Source organism: Sander vitreus, chromosome 11, assembly GCF_031162955.1.
Source record: "Sander vitreus isolate 19-12246 chromosome 11, sanVit1, whole genome shotgun sequence".
NCBI classification, from domain to species: domain Eukaryota; kingdom Metazoa; phylum Chordata; class Actinopteri; order Perciformes; family Percidae; genus Sander; species Sander vitreus.
In genome coordinates this window covers 10,820,889-10,848,600 of record NC_135865.1, presented here as the reverse complement: position 1 = coordinate 10,848,600, position 27,712 = coordinate 10,820,889, and the positions used below count along the sequence as shown (strand labels likewise).

General features: G+C 42.0%; 1 protein-coding gene across 1 annotated transcript in view; it reads left to right on the top strand.

The window, feature by feature from the left end:
- epha6 (eph receptor A6) overlaps nt 1–25,980 on the top strand; it is a 181,026-nt gene extending 155,046 nt beyond the window's left edge. The window contains exons 9-17 of the mRNA XM_078261608.1: nt 4,539–4,606; nt 7,357–7,482; nt 8,054–8,239; nt 12,446–12,507; nt 13,026–13,235; nt 19,231–19,380; nt 22,463–22,656; nt 24,548–24,697; nt 25,866–25,980. Of these exons, the coding sequence (XP_078117734.1) occupies nt 4,539–4,606; nt 7,357–7,482; nt 8,054–8,239; nt 12,446–12,507; nt 13,026–13,235; nt 19,231–19,380; nt 22,463–22,656; nt 24,548–24,697; nt 25,866–25,980 (1,261 nt within the window). The remainder of the gene's footprint in view (nt 1–4,538; nt 4,607–7,356; nt 7,483–8,053; nt 8,240–12,445; nt 12,508–13,025; nt 13,236–19,230; nt 19,381–22,462; nt 22,657–24,547; nt 24,698–25,865) is intronic.
- The last annotated feature ends 1,732 nt before the right edge of the window (nt 25,981–27,712 follow it).

Here is a 27,712-nt window from a genome sequence, read left to right as displayed (position 1 = left end):
AGGCGGATAAAGGGGATCAGAGGATAGGACTGGAAAAGACTGATAAAGGCACATGCCACCATTTCTTTAATGAACAGCTTGACCCCATCAGCAGAGGTCAACAGTAGCTTTCCAAATCCCCTTCTTGTCCTCTCTGCCACTGTTACCCGCCATGTTATCTGCTCTGTCTATCAGTGTCCAGGATACCACAGACTTCACTTAGTCCAAGCCCAATCTGGCAACCTGCGGCTCGTAGCCCTCTGACACCTGCTTTAATCTTAGACTATGTTAAGTCTTCAAAGAGGAGGAGGCTCACATGTGATCACATGAACCCACACACATTCATACAAGCAAGCGCTTACACACACTTTCTCCAGTAGTACATTGTGGGCATTTTCACTCCTGATTTATTCAATTGTATCCTGCGTTATCGCATCATTCAGCCACGTTATTAGGCAATACAATACTCTCTACCACTGTTTGTTGGATGTTGTTTTTGTTGATTAGAACAGTTACTGAAGCAGCACCGTTGCTTCACATCACATTTTAAACAGAGGGAATTTATTCTTTAAGAAAATCCTAAATCTCCTGCACAATTCATGTGGATGCTGAGCAAAGTCAGGCAATGCAAATTAATCAAACATAAAGAGAAGATATGAAAAACTACACTGGAGATATTTCACTTAAGACTTGGTGGAGACCAAAACAGAGCTGAAAGGAGAGTGAACACTGGATTTTACAGTCATCGGGTGGACAAAAACAACTAACATTATTATTTAGTTCAAGTATAGTGTTTCTGCCAAGCTAGCAAATGTAAGTCCAGTATTCTTTTTTAATTGTAGATCTGTGTTGGTCTCCTCCACCTCCTGAGGAAAAACATCTGTGTAGCTTGCTAAAACTGTACTTCATGCACTGAATGACTTAAGTGAGCCATCGTTTGAGTTTTGTTACACGTCTATTCATGCAATTACGGTCAAGTGAGCTGTCTTCAGAAAACCTCTTAAGGAAATGTTTTCATGAGAGTTCAAATGTGAATGAATATTACATGTATAACAACACATTTTTAATTCGTGGTGAATTTCCCTTTACCTGTTTCCAATACTGTTCTATAAAATTACTCTTTCTGAGCAGGACTCCATTGAACATTATATAGCTATCTATATCTGGAAATCCTACATGTTTTTTCTCTTATTTGAATAAACACCCAGAAATGAAACACGATGGCAATCTGTCTAGGTAAGACCTGATAATATTCTGTAACACGTCCAGCGCAGCTAAATTCTGAATGAAATGTCGCTACAATAAGAGACAGACCGCAGAAGCACAAGGGTAAATACATAGAGATATTAAAAGCATATCCTGTCCTACCTTCTTAAGAGCACTCTAATATCCCTTATGCACAGAAAACCAGTTTAATATACCACAAAATACTGTGAATGAGCCACTTTTACATGTCAGATCAGTCTAAAAAAAATGTTTTATTCATTTATTTGTTTGTATGTTTGTTTGTTTTTTTGTTTTTCATTGCAAGGGAGAAAAAAAATGCCAGGTTTCCAAAAATGTTCAGCTTGTATCCCTACCAACTGCTGACAACCTTATCAGAAAAAAAACACGTAAACATACAGCATGTGAGCAAATAGAAATTCAGTCTCAACCTCAGGTGTTGTCATTTTCATTTATACTCGGCTGCTGTGGGACTTTGTGAAACAGTCAGCAGAATTTTATATTCTATCTAATAAATGATGACATATGAGAAAAAGTGGGGATCCACAAGTGGGAAGTGGGAGCGAGTGTCCCTCATGCTCACGGTCATTAATTAAGCCCCCTACTGCAAAATAGGTTTTAAAATTCGTCAGCGACAAAGCCTGTGAGAGCACCTTTCTTCCTTCATATAATTATTTTCCATCTCACTGCTCTTCTCCAGCCATACCATCTCTACCTCTTGCACACCAGGTACCAAATATTCTGTGAGCATTGCAGGTCCATTTTGTAACAGTCTTGTCATGTGTAAAGCCATTACTGAACATATAGGTCAACCATGTTTGAATAACCAAAAGCCATTGGTTGAACACCAGGCCAGAGGTTTGACTTAAACCTCTAACCATAAGTGACATGCAGATAGTTTCTATATATTTATCTACATAATCATAAATGTTGTTGAGGTTTAGAGCCTCTGATACAGTAATTCGCTACCATTGTATTATTTAAGACCTCTCTTTTAGTTATAGCTTACTGTTAGTCCTTGTGTAACTGTGAAAAACCTGCGAATCAATTTGAAAGTAAGGTAGGTTGACCTTTTTCAACTTGTGCCTGACTGCTCATAATGATGTTCACAGTGGTGGCCTAAAGGTTAGAGATGCAAGCTTGTGACCAGGAAATTGTTGGTTCAATCCCCAGACCAGCAGGATAAAATATGGCTGGGCAAAAGAAAGAGCTTGTTCTTCCCTCATTACCACCACTGAGGTGCCCTTGAGCAAGGCCCTAACCTCCAACTGTTCCAGTGGAGCTGCTCATTGGCCATCAGACTGACTGTGGTTGTACTGGGCAGCTTCCAGGTATGAATGTGTGCAACTGTGTGAATGTGATAAGGGTGTTACTGCAAAAGAGAGTCTGCCTCTCAGTGACCAAAGGTCTAAATTATGTTGTAGTTGCTGCTTTAATAACTGTAATTTTGTAGTTGGAGCTTGATGGTTTACATTGTTGGAAATATAATGGTCTGCTAATGGACCCAAATTCATTTTGTAGCAGCAGAATCACACAGGTGTGACTGCAGAGAAGTTTTAGAATGGACAAACAGGCCATTAGGCGATCTATTTTGTCATTTAGGTATGAGGGCTTGTTGGTATTTTAGGTCCTGCTGTGTGTCTGCATTTGTCTGTGTTTAACTATAACACTATGTGAGCTGTTAGTAGTTAGGTTTTTTTTTTTTTATCATGGTCGAAAGGGTAAAACCAAGTTTGATCAGATGTGCTCGGTATTGGTGCAAAGTAGGCTACACATTTAATAATAATTAAATTAAATAGTTACACGGGGCGCCTGGTTAGCTCACCTGGCAGAGTGCGTGCCCATATGAGGCTCAGTCCTAGATGCAGCAGCCGTGGGTTCGGTTCCGACCTGCGGTCCTTAATGAATAAACAATGACATGGCTTGACATGATGATCCTCTATCGGTAGAAAAAGAGTTATTAGATGTTTTTGAAATGTCACCAGAAGAGATTTCAGAAATGTGTTAAATGCAAAAAATCTTCCGACAATAATTGTACTGTTTTTTTCTTTGTGCTATTTATTACATTATGTATGCAACAATCAACAGATGGTGTACTTTTTGACTATTTTGATCAGACAGTAATGTGTTTGAGCTATACTTTGCCATGAAGGCTATTCTGGTTCTATGTGTGATTCTGACAGTACTTTTTATTTGGGAGTAACATCCAAGCATTTATTTGGATAGATTCTTCCCTGGTCTTTTGCAGATGCTGTCATCTAATCTCTCAGCTTTTCAGACTTTCTTGGCAGCAGCTTTTTTCAGTCGTTGGCTGGCTCTCGGCGTCTCAGTGCCCAGATAAACTCTCTCTCACACACACACACACACACACACACACACATACACATGAGCAGTGAGCACACGACACACACAAACTGGGGTCTGTATTTAACCTGCCTCTCCTGTAGAAACCTTACACACAGCACTTTATTATTATTGCCATGTCACGCTGTTAATACAAGAGGCTGGAATTTGGGACAAGTGTTATGTAACTGGATAGTGGTTGTGTTAATTACTCAGGAGTTAACACGATTAGTCTCTTTCTGCAGAAAATTGGTTAATAAATGTTTTGAAATGTCACTAGTAAGATATTTTATTTTCTACAATAATATTAAGACAAGAAAAAAAAAGTTTCTTAATTCACTTTAACTCACAAAAAGAAAATTCCAATTCCACGCTTCTCGAGGGCCCTCCATATGTATAGTTCCTGGATAGTTAGTTCCACTATGAAGTAATATTATTGTAGCCTGTCAAGCCAGACCCACATCAAGTTGTTGGGTCTGGGAACTCACCATTGGCAGGGCTCAATCCGAGGGGCGGGATAAACGGTTGTCTTTCAAATTCTCTCTGCACTCATAGCCAACCAGAGCAACGCTAGTTGATTGATTAAAATTTTGCCATATCCGCTCGGCAAAACTCCGACCACATCTTCCTTTTTTAAGAATGACTTCAGTGCTTAACTCCAAGTCTTCCAGAGTTGCAGCCAAAGCCCATTCGAAAGACCGCTGTTCGCCAGAAGCAGCAGCCATCTTCTTTGTTTTCAAGTAGCAGGGAATTGACGCGGAACCGTTGCAATTCTGCCGTCCTTATGTTAAGCCCGCCCACCGACTCTATACACGATGTGATTGGCCTGACCAGAATTTGGTTTTTCCAGCTCGCAAGCCAACAGAGAGTTGCTAGACCCCCTGGCTGCAAATTGCATTTGCTGCCACTAGGGTGCGTCTAGATTTCTAGGCTAATATTATTGCACATTTGAGGAAAAACCCAATAACTCTATCCATCAATGTGTTTTCCAGGTGTCAGTGGTATTTTAAGGCCAAGATGACTTCAGAGGAGAAAAGGACCAATTATCAGAATGGACATGGTAAATCAATCAGTCTACCTCTCTTCTTTGTTGTTTTTGATACTGTTCTCTCAATTTGACAGCTCATCTTTCACAATTTCATATAACGAAAAGATTAAGTCAATAATTAATTTCCATATTGATGGTAATGATGGTAGGGGGAAGTCTGCATGGTCTAAGTTTTATATTTTTAATTAAATATAAAATCTGTTTGGCACATTACATAATGTTGGTGATGTAAATTACTTTAGTCAGAACGTCCAACCATTTGGTGATTAAGTGACGTTTTGTGTTGTGTTGTCTTTGCCAGTAGGCAGAGAAGAAAAAGAGTTAGCAGCTATAGCCACATGCTCTTCTATTTGCATTCAACATGCACAGCGTACTGCTGTATGGATCATTTACCATGTGTTTCTGTGACTATGCATATTTAAATTTTCCACAAAGCTTGTACAGAATGCAAAAATATTGACTTGCTATTGTTACAAATGCTAGCAAGAAAAGAAGTAGCAAATGTGGTACATATACGATAGATTCAGGGTTTAAGACGTCAGACAAGTCAACACAGCAAAATGCTTTAAACCACCATGCTCCTTCATCTTTCTGTCTCTCTACTCTCCTTCCTCTCCAGCACTCCTCCTCCCCTCCCCTCAAGTTTCATCTGATGTTCTACATGAGCTTTTTTTTTCTTTTCTTTTTTGATTAATCTGTTTGTAGCTGTATCCCTGAGCTGTCTGGTTCTGCACTCCTGTACCTTTCTGTCTCTTTTGCCTTTGTCATTTGTCTTTTAAGAACCCAACTTTTCATTCCCAACGTGAGAAAAAACTAATTTAAATGAGAGCTGTAAAGTGAAAAAAAGACGAAGATTGGGGAGAGAAGAGGGAAGATTGCTGGAGAAGAAACAGAAAGGTGAAAGAAGCGAGGGTAGGAAGGGCAACCAGGTTAAAAGGTAGAAGAGATGAGAGGACGAAGAGAAATGAGACTTTTTTTGTTTTAAGAGGACAGTTGGATTAAGGCGAGAAAGCCAGAACAGATAGCCAAAGGTAAGAGAAGAAACATACATTCAATTAGTTTTTGGAAGGTGGCTAACAAGCTGCCACATAGTTTGCTGATATTCAAGATTGAAACACAGCTTATACACGCCTGATGTGTGTTCAAAACCCTGTATCTCCTGGGTCTTGTCTCAGGTCTCAACCCTGGGTGTTGTGTTGAGCACACGCTTTGAGAGGAGAACAGGGGCTTCGGGGTTTTGCTGGTGTTGGTTCATGCATCAGAGACAACAGATTTTTGTTTTGTAATACTGTATCGATTCCTGAAGGGGAATTGCAGCTTTTGTCTACCCCCACCTCCACTGGGAGGTCAGGGTCAGAGGCAGAAAAGCAGCAGCCTGTAAAGAGTCACTGACTTGCTCAAGGACACTTCAACAGGGTGGATGCTTGCTTACAGCAGGGGCTAAAACCTTGCCCGGGTTAAAAGATGTGCTACCCTGCTGCTTCTCAGCAAAAGACAGGAGAAACAAGGTGTGTGTGTGTGTGTGTGTGTGTGTGTGTGTGTGTGTGTGTGTGTGTGTGTGTGTGTGTGTGTGCGTGTGTGTGTGTTTAGTATACAGTATGTGTGTAAGTCTCAGAGTGCAACCCCCACTCCCTTAAAAAATGACATTCCGGGCGCCTGGGTAGCTCACCTGGTAGAGCGCGCACCCATATGTAGAGGTTCACTCCTCAATGCAGCGGCCGTGGGTTTGACTCCGACCTGTGGCCCTTTGCTGCATGTCATTTCCCCTCTCTCTCCCCTTTTATATCTTCAGCTGTCCTATAAATAAATAAAAAAGCCCAAAAACTAATCTTAAAAAAAAACAACTACATTTTCAATTACAATGGAAGCTTATTTTCTCCACTGGTGCAAGCTGTGACACAGTAACAGTTTTAAACACATAGTTAACGTTGTGATTCGGAAAAAAACCCTATTTTTTCCTTTGGATTAAGAAAAGATCATTTGGGTTAGCAGTAGCTAGGTAAAGACTACTAGCTAGAAGCTAGCGCTGCTAGTAGTTAGCCACCTCGTTCTCAAGGCAAAACACTGCTACAACACACACACGTTCACCCTAATCTACAAAAGAAATTGTATAGAACTACCTACATGTCCCTCGTCTGCAGGTATTCAATGCAAAGTTGGAAGTGCGCCCTCATTTAGAAGAAGTCTCCCAGCTAATCCTGCCTTGTACTGACCGAAGTTGGAGAAACAGCTAGCTGATGTGGTATTAGCTAAAGTGGTTAGCACACACCAAATGTTTCGGCCGATGATATAGACGGCCCTGCTAATTTTGACCAGCTCACCTGGAGACTCAAGGCAGGATACATTCAGAAACCCGTATCTCACTCAAAACAGCATGAATGTTTTTTTTCCCCCAAGTTTGTATGCGTGTGGAAGCACCAGAGACACAAAATAACACCCCAAATCCCAGAAAAAGTGATTTTTTTCATAATATGAGCACTTTAAGTATGTTTTGCACGAGATGTCAGATACCACAATCTTTCCACATCCCTCCTGGTAACTGCAGATGTGCCCATGGTTGGGTAATATTTGTAGCTACACAATAGCATTAGTGGCTGTAAAAGCAATAGCAGTCTTTTTGTCAATACATTTCTTTTAATTTTGAGTCTTAAAGAATTGTCTAAAATGGTCCGGCTAGGTTTTGCTAATTGTACCTTCCAGCCTGGTAAAGATATTAAAAACACACTCTCAATGTCTCTGTTTCTTTCCCTCTGTCCCCACAGGACCCTTTCCGGGAATAAAGACCTATGTGGACCCTGATACATATGAAGACCCCACGCAGGCCATCCATGAATTCACCAAGGAGATCGACCCCTCCAGAATCCGCATCGAGAGGGTGATCGGAGCCGGTATACACACACACAGGCCTGCACACACAGTTATACACTCATCCACTTGTGGTTCTACCTTTCGCCATGTGGGCGGAAGAGGATCATTTCATGTTGGTAAGAATAACAATAGCTTTAAATGTGCCATAGGAGATGATCTATTTTCATTCCACACATATAATTGCTGTGAACCCTCTCTACTCCATTGTACACACTAAAGTTGATGCCTTTCTTTCCATTTCCCAGTGTCTTACTGTCATTTTCTCTGCACAGACTGTAGGATTATTAAAGCTTAACCGGTTTAGAGAACAAAAGAAAGTATGAGAATAGATCCAAGGCTTTTTAAGTAGGTGAAATAGAGAATTTCATGAAGTTGAACTAATCAGAGAAGAGGCAAAAATGCTGGAGTTTGGATGGGAACTGCAACAGTGCCCCCAGGTGGCAGACCATGCTGCCTGCTGAAGGTGTGTGATGGTAATAGACTCCTGTGTGTGTGTGTGTGTGTGTGTGTGTGTGTGTGTGTGTGTGTGTGTGTGTGTGTGTGTGTGTGTGTGTGTGTGTGTGTGTGTGTGTTTGCGTGTGTGCGCTTTAGGTGAGTTTGGCGAGGTGTGCAGCGGCCGCCTGAGAACTCCAGGGAAGAAGGAGATTGCAGTGGCAATAAAGACGCTGAAGGGCGGCTATGTGGAGCGTCAGAGGCGGGACTTCCTGCGCGAGGCGTCAATCATGGGCCAGTTTGACCACCCCAACATCATCAGACTAGAGGGCGTGGTCACCAAAAGTAAGTAGGATTATTTGAGATTCCATTTAAATAAGTTTGGAAATGTGATCAGAATACATCCATGTTGCCAATACATTTCCTGCGGCACTAATTTGTATTCAGTAAAAGTCCTGATACCACTGATGAAACCAAGCCATTTTGAACTATCTTGTCAGTCAGACTCTTATTTTTAAATTTGTTTTTTTTAGGAGAGCTAAATACATATATTTTCAGTTGCAAACATGAGGGACAACCACGGTCACTCCCTCACATTTCCATCCAGTCACAGCTACACTTAAACATGAATTAGTTTGATGTGGTGGATACAACAACTACACTGGTAGTTGGCCGATCCAAAACCACTCTACTACTTCTCACGTAAATTCTTGTCATATATGTGGTGCATTTTCCCATGTAGAATCCCAGTAACTCACAGAGACAAAGATAAGAAGAAGAAATGTGTCATATAAACATTTGCACTTCTATTAAAAAAAGATGCTCCCTCCAGTTTTGTTGTCTGGGGGCGACCAAGATGCTGCACTCGCATTATAAGCGCTTTGCTTTAAAAGCAAAATAAAATGTAACAAGAGCATTTGAAATTACTATCTTTTTACCCATCACCCCGTTTACCACAGTCCGATGGATAAATTCATGTATTTTGTTGTTTGAATGGTAAATTGCAGTAAAAACACTTTTTAAGGTTGCATTTTTTGGTATGGAATAAGTCACTAATGTTTTTCTTAGTATTTTACAAGATTAGTGAGCTGACTCTGTTCTGTTTATACACATAGTTTTGTTTCGTGTTTGCGCCTTGTGTAGAGCAGTGGTTCTCAAACGTTTTTACATCAAGGACCCCTAAACTGACACAAATTAGACCACGGACCCCCATGTGATAATACTTTGTCCCAGGGTCCCCTACCTGATAGAATTTTTATTATATATTATTATTTTATTACAGAAAGTGAGTGAAACCCATGAGCAAAATAGTCATACAATCTGTCATTGTGTTACTTATGGATGAAATTATAGTGAAAATAAATGATTCTCCTTTTTGTTGGGGACCCCCTCGTACCCCTTCATGGACCCCTGGGGGTCCCCGGACCCCACTTTGAAAACCACTGGTGTAGAGTATGCATTACCCTCTCCCATAGTGCTCATGCATGGTGTGTGTGTGTGTGTGTGTGTGTGTGTGTGTGTGTGTGTGTGTGTGTGTGTGTGTGTGTGTGTGTGTGTGTGTGTGTGTGTGTGTGTGTTGTTAACGAGCTCTGTTTTACGGGGTTCACCCAGCGCAACATATGGTTGTTTTTACAGGGGTTGTATAAACTGAGACATTGCTGTGAATATAAATGTGTCCCCTGTAGACTTTCAACCCCCTCCCCCTTCCCTGATTGTAGATAGAGGACACTCCTCAGCTCTGACCCTGCTGACAAGGAATTCAGCTGATAAGGGTCTTTAAAGGCCAATACATGCCATCATTACATTAAAACTGCTGATTACTGATGTTTTGCACCGATGGTTTAAACTCTAGTTTTTATAGTCGACCATCTCTGAAGCTATTGACTGAAAAAAAATCCCCCCACACAACACTTAGATGATTTTCTGGTAAGACATCTGATGATGAAAGGATAAAAACATTTTGAGTCTCAGTGGCTCGGGAAGGACCTTTCATCACATCAGAGGTCAACAGCACTGACTGGCTGTCGGCGTTTGTCTAGTAATCTGAAGGTTCCTGATTCGATTCCCGGCTCCTCCAGAGAGAGTGTTGAAGTTTCCTTGAGCAAGTCACCTTAACTGCTTCTGATGAGCAGGTTGGCACCTTGTATCTAGGTGTGTTTTAAGGCACTTTGAAATGTGTAAAGCATGAAATATTCAGTAAAATCGATTGAATCTCCACTTTTGACTTACATGAATCTCTGACATTAGTTCTTAGTCATCTGCGTTTATAAGAGAGTAAGTTATCAGAGCAAACCCTTTCCCATTTCTGTCTAACTGATGGTGCATGCATTGCACACACACGCACACACACACACACACACACACACACACACACACACAGAGACATTCATTCTGAGTATCCCTTTCACTAACTTTCTCCATCATTCACTCCCTACATCTGTTGTTGTTCTTCAGAGACTAATTACAGAGAGTATCGTGCTGTGACTGACTGCTATACCTGCTCAAAAATAACAGGTGACACATTTTGACTCTGGTAAACAGGTGCGTTTGTTTTTGTTCAGGCGCTGCATAACTATATATATTGTTTCCAGGCATTGCTAATTAGCTCAGGAAAGCCAAGCTTGATCAAATAATTTCCTGTCTATCCCTCCTGGATTGGTGTTGGGGGGGGGGAAGTATCTGCAAATTTAAGGGTGTAATGATAAATGTGGCAGTTTGAGAAAGAAACATCATGTGCCTATTTGGTCTAAAGTAAGTCTGCTCATCCATCCAACCATATACCCACCGTGCCTTCTTTTCTCTGGTGACAGGAATGTGGGCTGAGGTTCAACATTCCCTTGTTGATGTTATGCTTGGTTTGGCTTTGATTATTTAAAATGTTAAACAAATTTAAGCTGTTTAACAGTGAATGTTAACACAGTCAGTATTTCTCCATTTTTCCACAGGTGTATGCCACAGTACACGATAGTTTTGTTCCTTAACACAAAATGCAAAAGTGCAATATAAAATATTCAATAAGTCCCTTCCAATAAAAATAAAAACACATTTATGAAGACATTTAGACATGTCGTGACATCGTCACAAGCTGCGTAATATGTCAGTGTGTCTGAAATTTGGATCGAATGCCTTTACTCTATAAAGTTACACTGCTATTAAGCATTGTGCCCTTATGATACAGAAAACATCCCGTATCCTGTAAAGACATTCAGATGTCTTAAATGAATATTTTTACCAATCTTTGCATTGACATCATAAATTAAAGTGATACTCAATCCTCCACCATGTGATTTTTTTTCCCATTCCCATGTGAGCAAAGAAGCTCTCTTGAATCTGGAGTGTGGTACCATGGTGTTACTTCACTACAGTAACACTTTTATTTCCTTTTCCAGCAGTTCAGAATGTTTTACAGTACAGCTCACTGGCACACCGGCCTGGACAACCAGCCTCCCAGCTGTAAACCAGTCACTGTAACACTGTAGGAGTCCTCTGTGGGGAAACAATAACATTTGGAAAGAGAGACTGTGCTTGCACCTGTTCCTAACTGTTTCACGCCATGGACTGAATACTGAGCAGGTCCTGTTCGGAAGGTTGAAAAAGTTTTATGAATTGATCGATCAATCAACTGCTGATGGTGTGTGTGTTTCCCAAGCCTTCTCGTTGTCCTTCTTTGTCTCAGACTGGCAGTTACACACACACACACACACACAGTGTGATTCCAATGTGTCACCTACATGACTTAGAACATTAGCTTGTGCTTTATCAGAGGATCATTTGGGACCAGTGCCCCTTGACTAATAGTTTGATGGCCTTTATTCAATAATTTATCATGCTGACCAGTCTTTGCTCCATGTTGTCCTGTGATATCTGCAACTTTAGATGCTTACGTTATAGATGATAATAGCTGCAAAGACATTTGAAAATTGAGGGTTTGCCTATTAGTTGCCAAAAATCACCTCAGATTCTTTCAGCATCATGCACATCTAATATGATAATGTAATTGCAGTTCTACACTGGTGGTTTTAAAAAAGCCCTTCAACTGAGTTTATTTCTCTGTGGCATTATTAGATTGTCCACAAATGCCCATCATTGTTTCAATATCACCAGTTGTTTAAGTGTTTATAATAATTAGTAATATTACCAAGTGGTGGTTTCATTTAAAGGTTTCATCGACAAATAATGGTGTAAATTTTAATGGTCAAATTTAAATATATACAGTATATATATATATATATATATATATAGAGAGAGAGAGAGAGAGAGAGAGAGAGAGAGAGAGAGAGAGAATTTTAACACAAAACACAGCCTAAGAGCATCTTCGATCATAAGATATAAATCTCGATATTTACCGTTTAAAAACCTGCAAGCACAGACAAAGATCCACTTAGTAGCTTATGAGCTTTTAACTGTAGCTCACAGCACATGCAAGTGGCTAAGGTGTCATTACATTCACCTGTCACATTTCTTCTGTCTTGTCTTTCACCATCCACTTTCCTTTAGCAAAGAAAGCATCTTTGGAGAAATAAGGAGTGTGTTGTGTTTGTGTGTTTGCAGGCAGGCCTGTAATGATTGTGGTGGAGTATGTGGAAAATGGATCGCTGGACTCCTTTCTGAGGGTGAGTTTTGAGGTGATCAGAGAACTTGAGTATGATCATGTCTCTTTCCTGAAAATAAATGCTGATATAGATATATATATATAGTTTTAGAAAAGAAAGCCTTAACGCATTTGTCTCAGTCTGTAAAAGCAACACTACCTTTGCATGTCTTTGTTGCACGCAGGATAGCAAGATCACCCTTGGTCATAGGTTATTTAAGGATACTGTGCTCAGCTGGGGACCACGCATAGTAAAGTATCTTTAAGAATTTTAAGAAAGACAGGCAGTTTAACATTGTCTCTGTTTTGCCTTTCAAGAAGCTGAAATGGGAATATATTGTCAATAAACTGCCAGCATAATTCTGAACATTTTTTATCTTCTACAAAAATCACTGTATATTATGTTGCTCCATACATACCATTATATAATTTTTGTCTTTATGTGTTTCCTATCGACCCTGCTTTTCTCTCTCGTCTGCGCTCTCTCTATTTTTTTTCAATGGCTCCTCATTTCTCTCTGTATCCTGCTCTCCCTGTCAGCAACATGACGGTCACTTCACTGTCATCCAGTTGGTTGGCATGCTGCGTGGCATCGCCTCAGGCATGAAGTATCTGTCAGACATGGGCTACGTTCACCGGGACCTGGCAGCTCGAAACATTCTGGTCAACAGCAACCTGGTGTGTAAAGTGTCAGACTTCGGCCTGTCCCGAGTGCTGGAGGATGACCCGGAAGCTGCTTACACCACAACGGTACACACCTGACACATCCCTCTAAAACCAAGCAGCAGTTCCTAATATATGACAGGTTTTAACAAAGATGAGTTGATCCTGTTCTAGGAAATAATAATAATACCATTAGTTCCATTGAAAACTTCACTTAAATAGCAGTCCGTCCACACCTAGTCTATATCGACAACGTTTCATTTCCGTAATTGTTCAGGTGCCGCCGAAAGTTTTATTTGCAAAACTAAAACAACCTTTGAACGTACACATGTTCCACCAAAAAAAGTTCCCGAGGCTATTTTGCAGAGGCAATGTTGCTTCGTCTGGCGCTTAGCGCCGCCGAAGACGATTTTGATTGGTTTAAAGAAATGCCAAAATAAACCAGAGCACATTTTTCTCCCATCCCGGAATGCTGTGTGGACTAGCCAGACCCTCCTCCGCAGTGCTGTGGAGGAAGGTCTGGCAATGCGAGACTAGTCTGCACCCAAAAAAACGACCGTATGGGTCGATTTTGCAGGCAGCTCATAATGACCCACAATTACGTTTCTTGTTAAGCGGCAGCCTCTCATCCATCCATCCATCGTCATCCGCTTATCCGGGGTCGGGTCGCGAGGGTAGCAGCTCCAGCAGGGGACCCCAAACTTCCCTTTCCCGGGCCACATTAACCAGCTCCGACTGGGGGATCCCGAGGCGTTCCCAGGCCAGGTTAGAGATATAATCCCTCCACCTAGTCCTGGGTCTCCCCCGAGGCCTCCTCCCAGCTGGACGTGCCTGGAACACCTCCCTAGGGAGCGCCCAGGGGCATCTTTACCAGATGCCCGAACCACCTCAACTGGCTCCTTTCGGCGCAAAGGAGCAGCGGCTCTACTCCGAGCTCTTCACGGATAACTGAGCTTCTCACCCTATCTCTAAGGGAGACGACAGCTACCCTCCTGAGGAAACCCATTTCGGCCGCTTGTACCCTGGATCTTGTTCTTTCGGTCATGACCCAGCCTTCATGACCATAGGTGAGGGTAGGAACAAAAACTGACCGATAGATTGAGAGCTTTGCCTTCTGGCTCAGCTCTCTTTTCGTCTAACGGTGCGATAAATTGAATGTAATACCGCACCTGCTGTGCCGATTCTCCGACCAATCTCCCGCTCCATTGTCCCCTCACTCGCGAACAAGACCCCCAAGGTACTTGAACTCCTTCACTTGGGGTAAGGACTCATTCCCTACCTGGAGAAGGCACTCCATCGGTTTCCTGCTGAGAACCATGGCCTCCGATTTAGAGGTGCTGATCCTCATCCCAGCCGCTTCACACTCGGCTGCGAACCGATCCAGTGAGTGCTGAAGGTCACAGGCCGATGATGCCATCAGGACCACATCATCTGCAAAAAGCAGCGATGAGATCCCCAGCCCACCGAACTGCAACCCCTCTCCACCCCGACTACGCCTCGATATCCTGTCCATAAATACTACAAACAGGATTGGTGACAAAGCGCAGCCCTGGCGGAGGCCAACTCTCACCTGAAACGAGTCCGACTTACTGCCGAGAACCCGGACACAGCTCTCGCTTTGGTCGTACAGAGATTGGATGGCCCTGAGAAGGGACCCCCTCACCCCCGTACTCCCGCAGCACCTCCCACAGTATCTCCCGGGGCACCCGGTCATACGCCTTCTCCAGATCCACAAAACACATGTAGACTGGTTGGGCATACTCCCAGGCTCCCTCCAGGATCCTTGCAAGAGTAAAGATCTGGTCCGTTGTTCCACGACCAGGGACGGAATCCGCATTGTTCCTCTTCAACCTGAGATTCGACTATCGACCGAACCCTCCTTTCCAGCACCTTGGAGTAGACTTTACCGGGAGGCTGAGAAGTGTGATACCCCTGTAATTGGCACACACCCTCTGGTCCCCCCTTTTTTAAAAAGGGGAACCACCACCCCGGTCTGCCACTCCTTAGGCACCGTCCCAGACTTCCACGCAATGTTGAAGAGGCGTGTCAACCAAGACAACCCCTCCACACCCAGAGCTTTAAGCATTTCTGGGACGGATCTCATCAATTCCTGGGGCTTTGCCACTGTGGAGTTGTTTAACTACCTCAGCAACCTCCACCAGGGAAATTGATGCCAATCCCCCCTCATCCTCCAGCTCTGCCTCTACCATAGACGGCGTATTAGTCGGATTTAGGAGTTCCTCAAAGTGCTCCTTCCACCGCCCTATTACCTCCTCAGTTGAGGTCAACAGCGTCCCATCCTTACTGTACACAGCTTGGATGGTTCCCCGCTTCCCCCCTCCTGAGGTGGCGAACGGTTTTCAGAAGCACCTTGGTGCCGACCGAAAGTCCTTCTCCATGTCTTCTCCGAACTTCTCCCACACACGCTGCTTTGCCTCTTTCACGGCAGAGGCTGCAGCCCTTCGGGCCCTTCGGTACCTTGCAACTGCCTCCGGGAGTCGTCTGGGATAACATATCCCGGAAAGACTCCTTCTTCAGTCGGACGGCTTCCTGACCACCGGTGTCCACCACGGTGTTCGTGGGTTACCGCCCCTTGAGGCACCTAAGACCCTAAGACCACAGCTCCTCACCGCAGCTTCAGCAATGGAAACTTTGAACATTGTCCACTCGGGTTCAATGCCCCCCAGCCTCCACAGGGATGCACGAAAAGCTCCGCCGGAGGTGTGAGTTGAAAGTCTGTCGGACAGGGGCCTCCTCCAGACGTTCCCAATTTACCCGCACTACCCGTTTGGGCTTACCAGGTCTGTCCAGAGTCTTCCCCCACCCCCTGACCCAACTCACCACCAGATGGTGATCGGTTGACAGCTCCGCCCCTCTCTTCACCCGAGTGTCCAAAACATATGGCCTCAGATCAGATGAAACGATTATAAAATCGATCATTGACCTTTGGCCTAGGGTGCTCTGGTATCAAGTACACTTATGAGCATCCCTATGTTCGAACATGGTGTTCGTTATAGACAATCCATGACTAGCACAGAAGTCCAACAACAAACAACCACTCTGGTTTAGATCAGGGAGGCCGTTCCTCCCAATCACGCCTCTCCATGTGTCTCCATCATTACCCACGTGCGCGTTGAAGTCCCCCAGCAGAACTATGGAGTCCCCCAACTGGAGCCCCATGCAGGACTCCACTCAAGGTCTCCAAGAAGGCCGAATACTCTGAACTCTTGTTTGGTGCATATGCACAAACAACAGTCAGAGTTTTCCCCCCACAACCCGCAGGCGTAGGGAGGCGACCCTCTTGTCCACCGGGTTAAACTCCAACGTAGCGGCGCTCAGCCGGGGGCTTGTGAGTATCCCCACACCCGCCCGGCGCCTCACACCCTGGGCAACTCCGGAGAAGAAAAAGAGTCCAACCCCTATCCAGGAGTATGGTTCCAGAACCAAGACTGTGCGTAGAGGTAAGCCCCACCAGATCTAACCGGTAGCGCTCCACCTCCCGCACAAGTTCCGGCTCCTTCCCCCACAGAGAGGTGACATTCCACGTCCCCCAGAGCCAGCCTCTGCTGCCCGGGTCTGGTCCGTCGAGGCCCCTGACCTTCACTGCCACCCATGTGGCAGCGCACCCGACCCCAGCGGTTCCTCCCACAGGTGGTGGGCCCATGGGATGGAGGGATGTCCGCCACGTAGCTTTTTTCGGGCTGTGCCCGACCGGGCTCCGTGGCAAACCCGGCCACCAGACGCTCGCTGACGAGCCCTCCATCTGGGCCTGGCTCCAGACGGGGGCCCCGGGCTTCCTCCGGGCAGGGTCACTTCATCCCTTCCTCGATTTTTCATAGGATTTTTTGAACCATTCTTTGTCTGGCCCCTCACCTGAGACCACTTTGCCTTGGGAGACCCTACCAGGAGCACACAGCTCCAGACAACACAGCCCTCAGGTTCATAGGGACACACAAACCTCTCCACCACGATAAGGTGATGGTTCCCGGAGAAGGGCAGCCTCTCATGGCTGTGGTAATTATCGCCAGAGCAAATACAGAAGTGAGGTGACAAAGAATAAAGTGCCAAATTCCGTATAAGGATAGGTAGGTTTGGGTGTTGGATGGGTCAACTAAACACAGGACTTTCACTCGGAAGACTGTGGTTCAGGTCCTGTGTGAAACAACAACTGAACTGTCTTTTTAAAGTTAACCGAGTTTTAGTCTGTGATGCAAGGACGTCCATGATGTCACATTACGTCACCTCATTTTAAGCCAATCCCTGATGTTTTACTAACCCTAAATGTATTTTGGTGCCTCAACCTAACTAGTTCCATTTCACAACGTTTAGTACAAACTGAGCCTATTAGCTATAAACTATTTAGGTTAAATAGAACGGTCACAGGATTACGGTCACATGATTAAACTGCCACTATGCAGCAGTAAACAAAACAGTTGCATGTGTCGTTTTGGGAGTCTTTAAAAATCAACCTTCAGTGTCGTTTATGTATGAGGATGTGTTGGTAAATAGTTACATAGCTTTGTTTTTTTTTACCCTTACAATGATTTAGTTTATGGGACAAGCTGAAAATGCTGCGTTGTAATGTAATGTAATGAAATGGTCATATATTACTTTAATTTTGTATCGGCAGTTTGGCACTGGCCTCCAAAGCCCTTCGCACGACAGTGACATATTGACTCAAGTCCATTTTCTCTGCTCAGAGCTTATCTGAACAACTTTTGATTGGAGATTCAGGGGTAGGAGGCAGGCATGTGGCAAAACCCAAATACAATATTTGGCTAAAGGTATTCAGTATTTGCATTAAAAAGCCTCTGATTGAAATATTGCTATAGTCCAACAAAGATAACTGTTGTCTTCCTTTTCTTGGAGTCAAGCTTTGCATTTTTTAGCTCTACAAATATACAAACACAGATACAAATAGTGACAGCACTAAACATCTCTGGGAATGAACACTTATATTCGCTATACTGTTGGAAATTCAGTCACTTGAAAAAGGCATCTGAAGGGGTTTTCTAAAGACAGAGATGGTTTCCTTCAAGATACAATCTGCTGTATTCAGAGATACAGCAGAGATAAAAATTTAATCAGTGTAGTGCTTGTTAGATCATCTCTCCTTGTTCCAACAAACTATCTAGCTCTGTGTTTCCAACCATAGTAACAATGTGATTTACAATAAGCCATCATGCTGATGGGATATCAGAACAATACATTGATTTAAAACATAATAATACATGTGTCAGCTGTGACAGCACCAACACCAACAGTAATAACACGGATAACAGTTGGCTGACGCATCCTGTTCTGTTCCTGGCTTTGTAAAAGAACCTCATCAGAAGTTTGAAGTCTTGAACTATGAAAGGCACAGAGACCCAGCAACTAAATGTACAGACATGTACTGAGAGCTTACAAGACACTGCCTACCAGCTGTTCTGTGGCTAATCCTCCCTGTATCACTTCATATAAAAAAAAAAACATTACCTGCTATTATTGTACCTTATCATTTTTAATCTCCAAAGCAAGTTCATCATTTCCAAACAACTATAAGTTTTATCAGTATTGAAATGCATTTGGAATTTGGGACACTTGAATTTGTATTTACAGACTGATACCGTCAGTGTGGCTTGAGATATCAGCAAACTGATGTACCGACTACTCCTACTTGATAAGGCTGCTGAAAAGTAATTTTTTTGCCTTCTCTCCTAAGGCCAGCGACAGATGGAGTTGACTTAGATAGCAAAAGCTAAATTTCAAAAACTGAAATTACGCTGTTCTGTAAATCTGTCTGAGCCCACAGTGACCTCCATTTCCTGGTTTGTATTGAGGTTATTGTGCGAAGGAAATGCTGTGTTTACGGTTCCAAGTTTAACTTTCTGCTCCACAACACTGTGGTTGAAATCCACAGAAGGGTGAGGTGAGGTGAGGTGAGGGGATGGCGAGAGAGGAGAGAGGTGAGGCAGGGTTGAGGGTACTGAGATGCTGAGGTATACGTTGAATGAATTACTAGATGCTGTACATAATAAACATTTTTACAATCTGTCTATCCATGAGTGTTTACTTTATTTGTGTGTGTGTGTGTGACCAGGGTGGTAAGATCCCCATCCGATGGACTGCTCCTGAGGCCATCTCCTACAGGAAGTTCTCCTCTGCCAGCGATGCGTGGAGTTATGGCATCGTCATGTGGGAAGTGATGTCATATGGGGAGCGGCCATACTGGGAGATGTCCAATCAGGATGTGAGTATTGTAGTCATCATCACAATGGTTGTTTACAGTGCATTTGTGTCACATGGGAAGTGACCCTGTCGGGATAATGTTCTTTAGAGTTACAAAAAAGAACGATTAAGTACCAACTGCATGATTACCTCATTATCCTACTCACTCTCCCCTCTCAATCAAAAAGCTCTCGAGTCTCACTGACTTAATCCGAAAAGCTTCTGCCACCAAGTTTGTAAGTCTTTAATACAATGTACTGCATATTCATGACACTTATATTCAAAATTGAAGGAAATGGACCATGACGCAAAGGAGCTTTTCAGTGATTTCAGAAAAGAAGTGGTAGAGCTACTGCAGCAGAAGAGGAGAGGAGGCATCAGTTTGGTGACTGATATCTTAAGTAGTTTATTTGCTTTCTATTTTATTTTTTTTGGTCCCTTAAATTGGCTTTATGGTACAGTATGAAACACAAAAGTATTTGATGCCGAAAAGTGAATAAATAAATAAATAAATAAGCCTACTGTACATGAGATATGTTAAACAAATATTCAATTCCTTAAAAGAAATGAGTTATGCTAATAGTATTGATAATCATGGTTTATCCTGTTGGTGACAGGATGCTATGGGCAGGACCATAACCAGGGGCACGTTCAATCTCAAACCGGGTGTGCACCGTGTTGTTATGGTTTCCATGTTAAATGACATGTTTCCTCAGAAAGGTGTGAAACGGTGTGCAACGGCTTTGAGATATGTTTTCTCTCGTTTGGTGGGTGTGTCTCTCATTTATTGGCTGTTTCCCAGGTGATACCCAATCAGCAGAGAAGTGCATGTAAACTCGTGGTAATAAAAAGGCAGAGCTCTCGCACACACAACAGGATGTTCAACGCACCCCCATTTTTAGTTTATAAAAACATGTTGCTGCATTTTGCTGAACGTGGCCCAGGATTTTAGAAACGCTGGGGTCATCATGAACCATGTTTACCTGCCCAGGGACAGGGGCAGTTGGTGGCTACTAGCTAAATCTGGTACCAAATATCTCTGACCAAACACATTTGATTAAGGTCCCAAATTTCCCCAGAATTTTTATGTGTGTGCTCAAAAAAAATTTCTGCTTGCATTATTTGTGTAAATTTTTCCGCTGTCTTTACTGTTTCGAGATTGTTTTTTACCTATAAACAGTCATTTTTTAAATGACATTTAAAAAATATGAAGTCTAAAAAATATCAGAATCAGCCTTAAAAATCCAATCTGTATTATACGTGTGTAATTGTACAATGTAAAGTCCCAGAAGTCTTACTGAAGACCTTGAATTGAAGTGACCTTAACTTCAATGGTAGTCTTGGCTACCATATATCCAATTTGAATCATTATGTGGGAAGCATTAGGAGGTACTGACTAAAACACTGGATGGGCTTTATTTGGAGCTATGACACGATCTTAAACGATAGTTACGTATTGTAACTCCATATTCTATGAGTATAGGCATAGCCCTCTAAGAGCTGTTGCTATTATACATCATCAAGCACAGGCTCTTTTTTCTGTCATTTTTTGTCTTTTGGAAATATAAAGAAATTGTTCCTGGATAAGTTGGTTGACACAGTTGCATTAGCTAACTCACTGAGTGTAATGTGAGCGTGCTGGTGTTTGAACTTTTGAGTGCTGTTTCTATTCCATATAACTATTCCTTTAAGTGATTTTCCATTCAGCATCTCAGTGATTCTTCCGAGAGGATGAAGAAGACTTGTTCATGTTGTTTTCACAAATATTCCCCTCACAAGTCTGGCTCTCTAACCTCTAGCACTGCAGCTCACCTCAATATTGACTTCTCAATTCAAGTCCTGCTCCACTGAGTACATTCTGTTTATTTTCCATTATATGTGTTAAAATTGCTGCCCTTCAACCTGCTCCTTGGCTGTTTTCTCACATTAAAAGCCTACCTCTTTAAAGGAGAGCAGGGGAGGAACAGAAATGCTGGTGAGAGTCACCAAAAGGATGAAAAAGATGAGTGAGAGGGAAAGGAAAAGAGCAGTGAAGGTCAGAGGTTCAGAAGACTTTGGTTGGATAGAGGGGGAGTTTAAAGCTGTGGATTCACTGTGGCTGAGCAACCCTGCTGATCCCTGGGCTGTGGTCAGGGATTGGAGGGACCGTGGAGGAAGCAGATCCATCCCTCTCTCCGCTGAGTGTGAAAGCTCCACCGTAATCCCTTCAACCCCTTACACACAGACTCATATACACATTTATACACAGACACCCACACACGCACATTCACTAAGGTCCCAGGGTTTGGGGAGGATTTGTGCTGTTTGGGAATTGCTTAGAAGTGCTTTCCAAGGCAAAAGGTCAGCCAAGCCGCAAAACCAGCCAAACACTATCTCATCCTGGTCAGCCACTTAACAATGCTCCCTACAAAGATACATGTATGGACCTCGACTTTCCCGTAGCGTAGACTCACAGATGATATGGAGATCAACTGTATAACGACTACATGGACACGCTATCGGCTCAGATAAGGGATTAACACTTGCATGTTGGAATTGATTGTTAGTACAGATTAGGTTTGGGCACATGTATAAAAGACATAGTTCAACTTTATTTGTACTACACGGGAAAGTAAACATGCAAGGAGGAGGTTATAGGAAATAAAAGATGCATAGATGAAAGACGAAACAGATCATAAAAATAGGATCTCCTTAGCATTTATATGTGAAATACAGGAATATTATACATTTTAATTGTGTGAAACACTATGTTAAGTCACTGTTTACAATGTTCTTAACCTTCATTTTAGCTCTTTATTCATAGAAAATAATTGTTAAGAATGTTCATATTCGTTGAGTAGGATCAACTCGTAGCACTGTAAAGCTTTGTAAATGCAACCCCAAAACCTCAGATCTTACATGCAAATTTATATAACGCCAAACAATGCTACATTTTTATATATGTTTTTATATTCAGTAGGTTTATTGTGTTTGTCTGCAAGATCAAAGAGAAACCACTATTTTGATTTCCGAGTAGATTCATTTTCAAGCTAATAGAATTCTAATAAAGTAGCCATCTTCCACATTAAGACTTCGTCCTTTATCACAGCCGACTGTCTCTCCAGGTGATTCTGTCTATTGAAGAGGGCTACCGGCTGCCTGCACCGATGGGCTGCCCCGTGGCCCTGCACCAACTGATGCTGCACTGCTGGCAGAAGGAGAGGAGTCACCGGCCTAAATTCACCGATGTTGTTACCTTCTTGGATAAACTGATCCGTAACCCCAGCAGCCTGCTGCCACTGGTAGAGGACATTCAGAGGTACAGTATTAAAGAGTTCCTAGCACCATGATATGCTTTAAATGTAAATGCACTGTAAGTCAGGGACGTGCACAGACATTTTAGGTGGAAGGGGCTCAAGGAAAAAAAAAAGGCCTAATAGTTAATGAATAATTATTTATTTGAAATTTAAACAAAAAAATTAAATATATTAACACAACTCTGACTACCTTACCAATTTGTCTTATTTCCCTAACGCAATTGTTTAATAGATTTAATAAATACTCAAAATAATCAGTTCACACAGAGACTTTTTAGTATTTACCAGGTTAATTACAAGCACCAAAGGAAACTCTGCCACAATGTGTTTTCTATGCTACTAGTTTCAAGTATATATTTAGAACAAGCGACTGCACCAAGGAGAGGGACATAGTTTTGTTTATTTTGCAAATGGCAATCAATTATTTTAAATCTTTTGGTGTGGTAAATAAAACTTCAAAAAATCTCAACAAAAATCTCAACAAAAATCTTCACACTAAACTGAAAAAGGCTGTTGCTGCGATTGTGTTAATTTTACAGGAAAAAACACTCCACCAATAATGAAAAAGCACCGTTATTATTAGATGAGGAGCCTACGATCCAAATGATGAAGTAACTGTTTAATGCAGGACACTTTTTTGATGTTGTGGTCAATTTAGAGATTTTGGTCTATTTTGCTTCAATGTCTTCTTTTACTCTAATGGAAATAAAACTTCCAAAATACACATTTAGATGGTATTTGTGTTAGGCTTCATCTGTAGATCTCTTCTAAATTACCTAACATTTAAGGGGGAAAGACTCTTAACTCATTTGCTGGGGAAGTTCTGTGCTGATATGTTTTATTTATTTTGTTTATCCTGTTCACCTGCAGTGCCTTGTCAAATGTATGCAAATTAGTGCATTTTAATTAGTTAACGCCTACTTTGCATATCAATGTAGCGATTGCAATGACGTTATTAGACACTGATTTTACTGTAGCTGTTCACCTGGAGTGTCTCCATTAGGTAGGCCACAGTACATTAGCCTGTATGGCTATGATGCCTCAGCCAAACCTTAGCTAACTTATTACATAAGCTAGTAGCTCATGCATATTAGCAAGACAGACCTTAACTATTTGTTTTGTCTTTTACAGTATACTTGTGGGGTCTGGACAGCTTTGTGGGACCAAAATGCTGGACCCCACAACTGTAAAGGGCTGTTTGAGGGTTAAGACTTGGTTTTAGGATTAGGGTTAGAATTAGGTTATGGTTAGGGTTAGGGTAAGGGTTAAGGTTAGGCATTTAGTTGTGATGGTTAAGGTTAGGGTAAGGGGCTAGGGAATGCATTATGTCAATGACGGGTCCCCAACAAATGTGTGTGTGGCGCGAGGAGAATCATCGCAGAGAGAGAGAGAGAGAGAGAGAGGGATCGACAAAGTCTCATCTCCCGATCTGATATTTAGATTATTTTATTCAAGAAATATTGAATTAAAAAAGTGCCCTTTTTTATTAATTTAAAAAGGGCACATTCTCTCAAGGAAGAAAAAGGACAGGTGCTCACGCCCCTTTTGATGTCTATGTGTGCACGTGCCTGCTGTAAGTTAATTTGAGCTGCGGTGACAGGGGATCGTATTTTTCAAGCATCTCTGAACTAAGAACAGAACTTGAGTTATTTGAGTTACAATACACAGTAAGCTTTGATAGGACATCTCTCCCAAATCCAGGCAAAGATAGGGTGACTTTTCTGGTTAAGAAAGTGTATAAAATGCTCTTACTCCTACGCCTAAAAGTAGGACCAAGTGTGTGTGTCACGCTGAAATCTTTAAGCCAGTAAGGTCAGTTGTCTACCTCTGATATGTTTAGGAATACTGGCAGGATCTGACATTATCTGGGTTATTTTTTATTTTTTGTATCAGTCTACCGGAGTCTCCGGGGGAGGAAATGGACTACCCGATGTTCATCTCCATCGGCGACTGGCTGGACTCCATTAAGATGACTCAGTACAAGAGCAATTTCATGGCAGCTGGCTACAACACATTGGATTCTGTGGCGAGGATGAATATTGAGTGAGTAGCAGAGCTAAAATATTATTACCAGTATTAAATGGCATGAAAGCAAATAGGACCTATCTTTGCAGCAGCAGTGGTGACATAAAGGGACACACCAATACTAATAATTACTCATGAAGTTCAGTTTACTTGTTAGGAGTACTGTTCAGTCTCCTGTGGCTCTCGGAGGGAGCGTTCAAAAGTCTGAGAAAATAACCCTGATGATGTCATAGTGATGTCATCAGGGTTATCTCAAATTCAGCTTGAGACTTTAACCTTTAACAGAATGCCTGTGGTTCAAACTGGGGGTGTGAAGATTGAAAGACTTTTTGTTGCATAATGGGAAGTGTAGGATCCAGGGTTTTTGGCTCAAGACTCATACTTGGTGGTAAAATTCAGGATATTTCAGCTTCTGCTGTTTGATGACTATTCTTTTTCTCACAAGCTCCCCAACATTATGTATGTCTAATACTAAATTGCAAGAATAGTCCTTTAATTACTTAATTGCTTACCTTTCTTAATTTAGTTTGTTTTATTTCACTAAGTGTTTACATCACTTAATGAACTTTTTTTTTTTTTTTTACATACAAAAGAGATGTTTTATAATGCACCACTGGGTATATATTATGAAAATGAAACCATTTGAAAGAAGAAATTAAATTCCAGCACACTATCAGCCCCGAGCTAATTAGAGGCGTGATGTTTTGGTCATGGTCCGGCATCAAATTCACAGTGTGAAATAACGCATCTTAATACTGAGCCACAGAGTTACCACGTCAATAATTTATAAAAAATAAAAAAACATGTTTGAGATGTTGATACAGCCCTGTGGTTGTAGGATAGATATGTTTTGTTTTACATAAACTCAGTGTGCACATGTTTTCACATACATAAGATGTTTTTACAAGGATAGAAAAATGAGCGATGTAACTTCAAAGTGGGATCTTTTTTTTTTTATCTTTACTCAGCCCTTATGACTGAGGACAGTTAATGACGCTTATAGCACATTTGTGATCAAAACATCACCTCCTTTTACCAGACAGAGTTAACATTGCCTACGTGATGCAAAGGGCTTCCCTGAAGAAGAAACAAATGAGGCAATAAATGAAGTCAATGAAAATTCCTCACAAGTAAGACTTAAAGCGTCTTGTGTGTGTTTGTTTTTGTGTTTCCCCTCTCGGCCTAGAGATGTGAGGCGTATAGGGGTGGAGCTGATCGGCCACCAGAGGCGGATCACCAGCAGCGTACAGACCCTCCGCCTTCAGCTACTGCACGAACAGGAGAAGGGTTTTCATGTATGAGGACAACCTTTAACACAACCTGGGATGGAAAGATAGATGGACCAGAGGGAAGTGAAGTATAGACCATTGGACAGACCGTCTACAGCCTGTGCTTGAGTCTTAACCCCTCATAAAGGAGGCAATTGGACAGACTACCACAGCAGACTGCCCCCTGGTCTCCCTCGCATCCATTAGTAACAGACTTTTTCCTACTATACACCCCTTACCCAGAATACCTGGCTCTGCCAGACTATTGCAGCCTGATTGACTTTAAAGACTGGCCCAGGCCCTCACTTAGGGGAATGTAATGCCTTGTTGCAGCAGCAGTATTTTGTGTGTGAAGCAACAATATCTAGAGATGTAGATTTGCAAACGTAATCTACCGGAACTTTTGACTATTTTCTTCTTCTTTTTTGCCATTTTCTCGCTCTGAGTTATGTGCTCATGTAGCTGCTATCGGGTGTGCAATCGAAAAGTATCCTCAATATATTTTATTTCAGAGTTTGATTATTTACCATGGAGGTGTTATTTGCTTTGCTTTAGTTAACCCTCTCTCCAGAGAATCTGGTATGCTAATACTTGAATAAAGAAGTGAGAAGCAAGTTATGGAGATTTCTTGAATGTTCAAAAGTGTATAGACAATTAATCGATAATTATTATCATAACCTAATATCTATATATGTGCAGTCCTGTATGTGAAAGCCCTAGTAAATCTGGATCTTATTTAAGATGTTTTATTTATTTCAGATTTTTATCCAAATCAGCAATACAGTATTATGCAGTCACCTCAGTATCTCAGAGAAAGATGAAGAATTGTGCAATGAGAGAACTCTTGTTGACATGTTAACATGAGGCTCCTACCACACCATCCACCTGTTTCTATTGTCACATGCTTAGCTTGCAGAACTGGATCCGTTGCCTTCAGATGAATAACCATACAAGTCTATTCTGACAGTTTTTAGCAACCGGTGTACTCGCAGTTGTGTAACGATAAGCCTAATTTATTTTGGATTGTAAATGTTATACATTGCCTGAAAGTACACAATCTCCACTGTCCTAACATATGAATGTTAACCGAATTTAGATATAGATAGGAGATGTTTGTCTAGAAACTTTACATGGACTTATATGGTTCTTCAGAATTAGCCGAAATGCTTTAATATACATTCATTGTTTCTTTTTGACTGCACACACACTAATGCAGTGCATTTCGTGGACAAAGTTGATCCAAGATGTCAGAGCAGAATATGGTGTCGTAGATGCAAAGCTACTGGACGTAACTCTACTCCAGTCTGTTTTTACATTGTGGTTATGTAAAGGTTGTGGCATTTGTGGCAATATGGGAAACCAGTGTACATAGATGTAGTCTGGAATGAAAATTGTTGGATCTGCAGTAGATAATGTCAATTTGTCAGATGTTTGCCATTAATATAATCATTTTTCTTCATCTGCTAAGTCAGTGGTGAATAAGCATTGCTGCAGAATATAGTTAGTTGAGTTGGGGGCAGCAGAAGTAGCTAAAACCTGGTGGATGGAAACCAGTGAGAAAAGGCAGTAGTCTTGGGTTTGTGTGATCAGGACAGAGCTGACCAGCAGAGACAGTAAGTGACTTTAATGACAGCAGAGGGAGAATAAATATAAACAGCAGTATCATAACTCATCATGTGTCATTCTAACATCAACAGTAACAAACACACTTACTTACTTACACACACACACACACACACACACACACACACACACACACACACAC